This window comes from Apium graveolens, chromosome 3, assembly GCF_009905375.1.
Source record: "Apium graveolens cultivar Ventura chromosome 3, ASM990537v1, whole genome shotgun sequence".
Taxonomy (NCBI): Eukaryota; Viridiplantae; Streptophyta; class Magnoliopsida; order Apiales; family Apiaceae; genus Apium; species Apium graveolens.
In genome coordinates, this window is record NC_133649.1 from 115252896 (window position 1) to 115262720 (window position 9825).

The following is a 9825-nucleotide window of genomic DNA, read 5'->3' on the forward strand; positions in this document are numbered from 1 at the left end:
GGATACTTATCCTCTTGGTCACAGATTTGAATCCCACGGGAGGAGAATTTATGATTATGCATCCTGAACCAGAGCATGTCGTTTAAGTGCAGTTTATCTTGGATCCGTGATTTACAGGCTATTGCGTGAACCCGTGGGGTTTACCTAATGCACACCCGAAGGATAGCGGCTGCGGGTTCCCTACGATAAAAAAATGGGGTTTACCCAATGCACACCCGAAGGATAGCGGCTGCGGGTTCCCTACGATAAAAAAAATTAAGGGATATTACACATGTTATATATTTAAATTCAAATTTATTGCAACTTGTATGAGCTAAGTGGTGTGGTGCAAGAAAGAATGAAGGCTCAAAACAAAGAGATGAAGCTTCGATAGGTTTCCTCTACACAAGCACAAGCCTTGTGATTTCTTTTTGTAGTCCGCTTATAACAACCTCCTATCCTAATCTCTATTTATGTTTATCGGTCTTCTTTAAACTGAATAGTATTAATATATATATATAATATGAAGGAAATATTAGATTTTTTTGAGTTTTTAACGAGCGAGCTCGAGCTGAACGAGTTCGATCCGAGTTCGAGCCGAACCTAAAACTCTGCTCGAACTCCTTATGCTTAACGAACACATTTGTGTATTCGAGTTTGAACTCGGGTTCATGAACGAGCCGAGCTGAATGAGCTCTTAACGAGCCGAACTCAAACTTGTTCACGAACAGCTCAATTTGTGAGTCCTATATATGTGTGCAAAACTAAGATACCAAGTTAAATCAAGTCGTTTCAAGTTAAATTTTATTTATTAATGTTAGTTGTAGGCTCAATAAGGGCCCAACAAGCGAAGGTCCCCCAAATTTTAGAGCCATTAAGCCGAAGGCCCACACAGATTGAAGGCCAAAGGCCCACTCAGCTGCTCATCAGTAAATAATCAAAACGACTGCCCCGTTTCACTCCTTCAACATTCATCCGGGTTTCTCGCGTAATAGACGAGCCTTGGTCACAGGTTTGGATATAAATACCACAAGGAATATAAGAAATACACAACTCAATACACGCTCAAACTCTCTATGCATTCTTGTATTTTCAAACCCATTCTACATCCAGATTATTTATTCTCACACCGCAGGTGAATTGAGGGGACAATCCCTCGTATTCTCTTCCTTATCATGTCAAAGCCGAAGGCTATTCTTGGAAAACCAAAGACTATTTTTGCATCTGAAATAACAATTAAACTTAGAATTAATTTAGAGTTTACAATTCATCACATTAATTTAATTGTTGCGCAAGTCAAACCAAGTTTAAGCTGTATTAACAAGTTTCTTTGAAGTCACAAATAAATATTTGTAAATTCAAAGAAAGTTCACTTAAATATAAAGTCTATTATAAAGTTCGAGCTGGGTTTAACATGAAAAAAAGCATTATCAAATTTAACAATTAATAATAATCCTACTAAAACGGGAACTTGAAGTTGTACTAATTAAGAGTATAGCAATTTTATCAAGCCCAAGTTCAAGTATTTTTTATTGAGTGAAGCGCGTGCTAAGGCAAGATGAAATTAGAGCTCCGCTTAAATTACGTAGAATAAAATTTTATGAAATCGAGGACACAGATCGTATTGCTGGCCAAGAGTTCTTCCTTATCTCTTCCCTTCACTTTATAAAAATAATATAGTATCTTCTCTCATCTTTCAACCTCACTTGCTCTCCTCGAGGTTTGAGCTCTCCGTCAGCAACCGCAACTATATTCATTATTTTCTGAGCCTAGAAACCTAAAAGTGCAAACTGTTTACAAGTATTTGCGCAAAACCAAGCCAACCCCATGTACTCTTCTTAACTCACATACACGCATCTCTATATATACTCCCTCAAAAAATATCTTGGGGTTTTCATATTTTCCGATACACCGACAAAAATGGTAACTAAACGAGATCGCCCCCCTGAGAAACCCCAACCTGGTTCATCATCTCTATCGAATCCTAAAGCCAAGATGTGGATTGATGATCAACCAGACACAATGGACGAGCTTCTGGCTGTTTTGGGCTACAAAGTTCGTGCATCTGATATGACTGTTATTGCAAAGAAGCTTGAACAGCTTGAAGTAGCTATGGGTATTGATACTGTTAATGGTGCTACTCAGCTTTCTGAAACTACTCATTACAATCCTTCTGATATCTCTAACTGGGTTGAGAGTATGTTGACTGAGCTTGGTCCTTCTTCCATGTCGAATACTCAAGCTGGTTTGATAAATGATAATCAGAATTACGATCTTAGAGCTATTCCAGGCGGTGCGATATACGGTGGCGATGGTAGTACTAATAGTAGTAGTAAGAGAATGAAAGTTGATTTGGTTAGTGAAAGTTGTGGAGTTGAATCAGGGCCAGGGCCTTTGGTTGTTGATTCTCAGGAAGCTGGTGTAAGACTTGTGCACACTTTGTTAGCTTGTGCTGAAGCCATTCAGGTGGATGATTTGAAGTTAGCTGATGCGCTTGTGAAGCATATTAGTTTGCTTTCGACTTCACAGGTTGGATCCATGAGGAAAGTGGCTAGCTATTTTGCTCATGCCCTGGCGAGGAAGATTTATAAGATTTTTCCTCAGGATTCTATGGAGGTTTCTTTTTTGGATATGTATCAGATGCATTTTTACGAGTCGTGCCCGTATTTGAAATTCGCCCATTTCACTGCTAATCAGGCTATTCTGGAAGCTTTTGCTGGTTGTAGTAAAGTTCATGTGATTGATTTCGGATTGAAGCAAGGAATGCAATGGCCTGCGCTTTTGCAAGCATTGGCATTGCGAAATGGTGGTCCGCCTAGTTTTAGATTAACTGGGATTGGACCGCCACAGCCTGATAATACGGATGCGTTACAAGAAGTGGGATACAAATTAGCCCAATTAGCAGAGTCAATTGGGATTGAGTTTGAATTCCGGGGATTTGTTGCAAACTCCCTAGCGGATATCGACGCATCCATGCTCAATATCCGCCCTAGGGAGGAAGAGGCTGTAGCTGTGAACTCCGTTTTCGAGCTTCACAGGCTATTAGCCCGTCCAGGCGGGATTGAAAAAGTATTGAAATCAATCAAGCTCATGAATCCAAAAATTGTTACTATTGTTGAGCAAGAATCAAACCACAATAGTCCAGTGTTCCTGGACAGGTTTACTCAAGCATTACATTACTACTCAACAATGTTTGACTCGCTCGAGACAACCGGGTTCACTCAGACTAATGACACTCAAGATTTACTCATGTCGGATGTGTACCTAGGAAGACAGATCTGTAACGTGGTATCATGTGAAGGAACTGACCGAGTTGAGCGACACGAGACATTAACTCAGTGGAGGACAAGGATGAGTGAGGCCGGGTTTGACTCAGTTCATCTCGGGTCCAATGCATATAAACAGGCTAGTATGTTATTGGCTCTGTTTGCTAGTGGGGACGGGTATCAGGTGGAAGAAAGTGACGGGTCACTTATGTTGGGTTGGCATACTCGTTCACTTATAGCTACCTCGGCTTGGCAACTCGTGGGACTAGTTTGATGAGTCAACTCGGTGGTCTGAGTTAACCTGGACAAATTTATGACCTGCCTTTTGTAATAAAGAAGTGTGTTGCTGATGTGGCGGGGAGAAGTTTGATGGACAGTGATGGTGACAGGGACAGCGCGTCAAATCCTGTTTTTTTTTCCAAATTATTATTATATTATATATTTTGTACCACTTGTTTTCCATGTCAGCTGGCTTTTACACTTACTTATTAAATAATAATAATAATAATTAATATTATTAATTTATTTGTTTTTTCTTCTGATCTTTTCTATTTGGGTACTATAAAGCTGTTCTTATCTTAAAGGCTGTTTTCGTTACATCGCCAAATACGTTCATACGGACTACGGAGTATTTTGTTTGGAATAATTGTCCAAAGTAATTTTTATCTTCGGGAAGCTTTTTAATAACCATTTATTTAGCAGAAAATATTTAAAGTACACAATTAATACTTTACTTATCACTTGATTTCTGGGTACTACTAATTATCATTAAATATTTAGTATCAGAACATGGTAACCAGGGCTGAATATGACTTGGATCGGTCGGATTAGATCTAAAAAATAACCCAATTCAATACACTCGATTTAAAGAATTGTTAACTCGTTAATGCAAATATATTCGTCTAATTCAACCCTATTATTTATATATAGGTTTGGGTCAGATATGATTGAATTAATCGGATTGTATTTTTTCAAATTATCAAATATTTATTAATACACCATAAATTACATACAATAAACAGACAATAGATTTTTCCATATATGGTACTCCCTCCGGTCCACTCGGTTGTATATATGTACTGTTTGCACGTATTTTGAAACTTTTATAAAGTATAGTTTTGTAATATTTTTTTATTTTTTTTTAATAAAAGTTTAAACATAAAATTTTTATTTAGAAAAAAAAATTAAAAAAATATTAAGAAATTATGTTTTAAAAAAGTATTGAAAAACATACCAAAAAATGATGTATAGAATTTAATGAGATAGAGGGAGTAACTAATTTTGTTGTTTAGCTTGTCTTGCAAAACAGAAGAGGGAAAAATGATGCTTAAAAGAAGAAAAATGAATGTATTTGAACCATCTTCGGAACTTGTGATGCATCATAACTTAATTCGCTTAACAAGTTACTCCCTATGTCCATTCCATTTGTTTATATTTCCCTTTCAATTATTTACATTTCAAAATAGTCCAAAAATAGTAAAGTTTTTATAAATTTTAAAATAACTACACTCACTACTTCTCTTCACTATACTCACTTTATACATATAATATTATCGGTCCCTTCACTATACTCACTTTATACATATAATATTATCGGTCCCACTAATTTACTCACATTTTTAACTTTCCTCCACTATTTTATCATTTTTCTTAATCTCCATACCCAACCCAAATATAAACATTTGGGAGGGATGAAGGGAGTACAAAATTGAGTATTTTAATTATATGTTACGATCACTACACAAGAAGCTTTAACTGTAATTATATGCTTAAAAGGATGTAACATTTATTGTATACTGATGAGATGAGAGAGTACCCAAAATGTCTGAATAACGAATATATACAGACATGTAATATAATTACAATCGGGTTTAGTTGGGTTAATTCGAGTTTTTTTTTTTGCACAAAATAGAAGATTTTATTTCTTCAAATCATTACATAAAATGGAAAGGAAATTCGGGTGGATACTCTCATTTCCCCACTTGCGATCATCTATTAAAGAGCTGTAACTCGCCAAATAGTGAGCCACGCTATTCGCAGATCATCTAACAAATCTTAACATTACATTTTTATTTTGCAAACCTAACAAGAGTTTCCTACACTCATCTACTAGTCTCCTAACATAGGAAAGAGAACAATAAGAACTACGAATTCATTGGACGATCGTGAGGCAATCCGTTTCCACTACAACGTTGGCTTTCTGCTTCTCCTTCACCCAGCTAAGAGCTTCTCGTATCCCCATTACCTCTGCTAACTCCGGAGTTACTGTACCTTGAAGACACTTTGACATAGCTTTGATCAAATGACCATTGTGATCTCTGACTACTTGTGCGTGACTGTATCTGTTTGGATTGGTAAAAAAATGATGCATCCGTATTAATCTTGATTCTATTATTTTCTGGAACTTGCTAGGATGTTTCTCCTTCACCTGGTGACAATAAGCTGGTAGAAGGGTCAAAATGCTTATCCTGGACGAATTGTCATTGATCAAGAACAGACAATGCTGAATGTACCACCTCAGAGACCGCCAAACATCGTTGGTTCCAAACAAGATCATTACGGTTCTTCCATAGAATCCAAGAAACCATAACTGATAGATTAATAACTTCTTTCTTTTTTTAAGCAAACAGCATTTGAAGCCATTCACCAAATGTATCGAATTCTCCTGCAAACATTGGAAGGGCTGCTGTGACTATGCAACTTGCTGCAAACTGGCATGAAACCAAAACATGGAGGACAATTTAATTTGCATTATGACATATTGGACAAATGCTATTGACAGGAACCTGTTTGGTTCGTAATAGATCCTTAGTGGGAAGACAATTCTGGACAGCTCTCCACAAGAAATTTTTCACCTTTAGTGGAATTTTTTGATTCCATAATGTTCTCCAGAACCCTGAATTATCATCGTGATTGTTTCTCTTGACTTTTTGTAGCTCATGATACGCAGTTTTGACTGTGAAATTTCCATGTTTCTCGTGTCTCCATTACCAGTTATCATCTACTTCCTCACTCAAGGGAATGTATAGAATTAGGTTGGCATCTCTGTCATTGAAAAGGTCATGGATTAGATCTACATCCCATAAACATTCACCCTGCAACATTATGGACGACACGTTCTGGTTATCAAAAGCCTCACTCCTCGAGTGTATATACGGATCATTAATATTCGGGAGTCATGGAGTTCCTATGATTGATAAACTTTTACCATTCCCTAGTCGACAAGAAACTCCCTGTTTGATAAGACTTTGAGACTCAAAAACACTTCTCCAGATGTAAGATGGATTGCTGCCTAATTTTGCTATAAGAAAAGAGTCATTTGGATAGTACCTCGCTTTAAAGACCTGAGAGACCAGTTTTGTAGGATGAACTAACAATCTCCATGCCTATTTTCCGAGAAGTGCTATATTCAAGTCTCTTATGTTGCGAAATCCCATGCCACCAACACCTTTTCTTTCACTCATTCTCTCCCAAGACATCCAGTGTATAGATTTTTGATTCGAGGAATTTGATCGCCACCAATACTTACACATATCTTTTTCGAGTTCATTGCAAATATTCACTGGGATAAGAAACACATTCATAGTATAATTTGGTAATGTCTGTGCTGAGCTTTTGAGCAGTATCTCATTTCCTGCTCGTGATAGGTTCTTCTTTCCCCAACCTTGTAGTCTTTCCTTCAATCTATCTTTAACATAGCCAAAAGTCACAGATTTTTTCCTTGAGATGAAACTAGGCAAGCCTAAATATGTACTGTTGTCTCCTGCTTCCTTAAAACCAAGTTGACTGCATAGATCATTTTTGAGATAATTACAAGTATTTTTACTGGAAAACACTGTTGACTTGTCAATGTTGACCAGCTGTCCAGATGCCTTTTCGAAAACTCCCAGCATTGTCTGAATCGTGTTAGCATACTCCGTGGAGGCTTTGCTAAATATGAAACAGTCATCGGCAAAGAACATATTAGAGATAGGAGGGACATTACGAGCTACTTTAATTCCCTGTATTTGACCTCTTCATTCGTATTGCTTAATAAATGAAGTGAGCCCTTCAATGCATATCGAAAATAGATAAGAGGACAGGGGGTCACTGTAATATCCGGGATATATCGTGTAATTATTTTTGCTAATAAACAATTATTATATGTGTTCAATATCTATTCTGTGAATTATTTGTTATGTGTTAAATGTGTTTGGATGTTTAAAAATAATGTTAATTGAGTATTTTAATTTTTATATGTCCAAAATAAAATATAGATAATTGTCATATCTTCCTAATTATTTTTATGATGATTTATGATTTTATAGGAATTATATGGATTTTATAAAATCTTTTTCCGAGTATTTAAAAACTATTTTATACAAACGGGAACCAACCGACATCATCCGTTGTTACGTTTTTATAACCCGAAACTCTTCCGAGAACTCCTTCCTAACCTAATTGCAATATTCCGAGCATTTTCTATATTTCGACTTTTTCGATCCGGCGTACGGTGTCCTGCGCGGGTCCCGCCGCAACATTTTCGATACATTATTCATTTCGGTAAATTAATAAAACTCGTATTTTCGATAAACGAGATCTTTTTATTAAACTATCACAATTATCACCTCATAATACGTGTAACCAGGCGCTGAGACCAAGACCGCAGTATAAATTGTACTGATTTGGATAATTATCCCGAAAACCGGTACGGTTTGGATCAGTTTTTATAAATAAACGTACCATTTTATATCCGGAATGATCCAACGGGATACTAATTTTCCGTAATTATAAATAGCCTTTATCGTATTTTATTCCGTATCAAAAATCATTTGCAGTCAGTAATTATATAAATTTCCAGAGAAAATTATTATATTCATAAACCCTTCTGAGAATCAAACCAACAATCAGAGGTGTTACCGGAGTCCGTTTGAAAAGCTCGAGTACTCAAAATGAAGGTCTTGAGGTGTACTATCAGATTCTGTGAACCATATACCTGCAGAAATCAAGGTTTATTTTCTGAAAATTTGTCTATTTTCGAATTATTTTTATTAAAAATATGAATTTTTGTTCGGATGATTGTTTGAATGATTTGATGATTGCATGTTGTAGAGCTTGATTTTCTGATGATTTTCATATGTCATATGCCTGATTTGGAGTTCAATAACATGTTCAAAATTGAGTTTAATTTTCGAATTTTGAAATTAGGGTTTATAACCCGTATGAATGTTTTCAATTGAAATTTGGGCCTTTTTGATTTAGGGGTTATTAGCTGTTGATTTATAGTGGGTTGTGTTCCTTATGAAATTTGCAATCGATTGGTATATAGCTCGTTAACAGAGAATGTCTGAATCGAAGGGAGTTATGTTTTGAAGTTTTCGATGTTTCGCCAGAAACCGACGATGTTCTTGGCCATTTTTCGGCCAGGACAGGGATGATTGATGTGTTTTGATTGCATGTACAAGTTGCTGGTAGCCTGTAGTTTAATTCTGGATTGTTTGGTGGCCTGAGGTGGCCGAAATCGTGTCCTCCGGCCACACTCCGGCGAGTCGATGGCGGGGGTTTGCAAAATTGCAAACAGGCTCCTGTACTTTTGGGGAAGAAACAGTTTAGTCCCCCAGGTTTCCATAGTTTGCATATTTTGGACTCCTGTTTATAAATTATTGAAAAATCATATTTCCTATTTATTTTAATTATAAAAATTCGTTTTTAATTTCTGAAAATTCCAAAAAATTATTATTTTAATTCTAAAAATTATTTTTAAATCAAAAATAAATCTGAATTAATTAGGTAATTAATTTCAGTTAATATCTAATTGATTAATTGGTCAATTAATTCGAAAATTAATTGATTAATTGATTTAATTAATTATTAATTGATTTTAATTAATTATTTAATTAGATTTAATTATTTAAAAATGATTTAAAAATTCCAAAAAATAGTTTCGAGCTTTAAAATATTATTTTAAATTGTTTTCAAGGCTCGATAATTATTATAAAATTGTTTTGAAGCCAGATTTGGCCAACCCAACCCTGTTTATTACTCCGAAATTGATCCAACGACCCGTTTTAATTTCGAAAAATATTTTAAAAATCATTTTAAATACCCGAAAGCCTGTTTATGACCCGAGACTTCTTTATAAATGATATATCATTGATTATTTGACGTGTTATGTGCTATATGTGACTTGTTGGTTAACTGTCGGTCTATATATTCGATGTTTACTTGTTTATAGTATAACTTTCAATCCGTTAGTCGGATTTGGGTAAAACGAAGGGTAGATAGAAGTATATGTCGAATAGAATCGTATGAGATGAATATTGATAGATGCTCATGATATGTGAGTAGAAGAGGCAAGGCGTAGGAAAGGGAAACAGATAGTCGAGGAGTAGACGGTTGTGATTGAAAGTTAGAGAAGTATAGCAAGCTAATACCAGGCAAGTGTTCTGAACTTTCTCAAGATATATTATAGTGGATTGATAGTCCTGTTCTATATTGCAAGTGCGTTGAAGCACTGAATGTGGCGCCCTCCAAACCCGGGTCAGAAGTTTGGGGTCCACACACACTGTATACAACCTGCTTATAACAATAATAAAGATAA

At 35.8% G+C, this 9825-nt stretch overlaps 2 protein-coding genes across 2 annotated transcripts; one reads left to right on the forward strand and one right to left on the reverse strand.

The window, feature by feature from the left end:
• The first annotated feature begins 1572 nt into the window (after nucleotides 1-1572).
• On the forward strand, nucleotides 1573-3770 carry LOC141712703 (DELLA protein GAI-like). Its single transcript, XM_074515741.1, has one exon. It carries the CDS (start codon nucleotides 1900-1902, stop codon nucleotides 3517-3519), a length of 1620 nt encoding a protein of 539 aa, XP_074371842.1. The 5' UTR covers nucleotides 1573-1899; the 3' UTR covers nucleotides 3520-3770.
• A 2861-nt stretch (nucleotides 3771-6631) lies between these two features.
• Nucleotides 6632-7207, reverse strand: LOC141714536 (uncharacterized). The gene has a single exon (XM_074518051.1). It carries the CDS (start codon nucleotides 7205-7207, stop codon nucleotides 6632-6634), a length of 576 nt encoding a protein of 191 aa, XP_074374152.1.
• Between the last annotated feature and the right edge of the window lie 2618 nt (nucleotides 7208-9825).

What these genes read in the sequence shown, in the direction of transcription:
- LOC141714536 (XM_074518051.1), bottom strand. Translation starts at nt 7,207, where the DNA reads ATGTTCTTTGCCGATGACTGTTTCATATTTAGCAAAGCCTCCACGGAG.
- LOC141712703 (XM_074515741.1), top strand. Translation starts at nt 1,900, where the DNA reads ATGGTAACTAAACGAGATCGCCCCCCTGAGAAACCCCAACCTGGTTCA.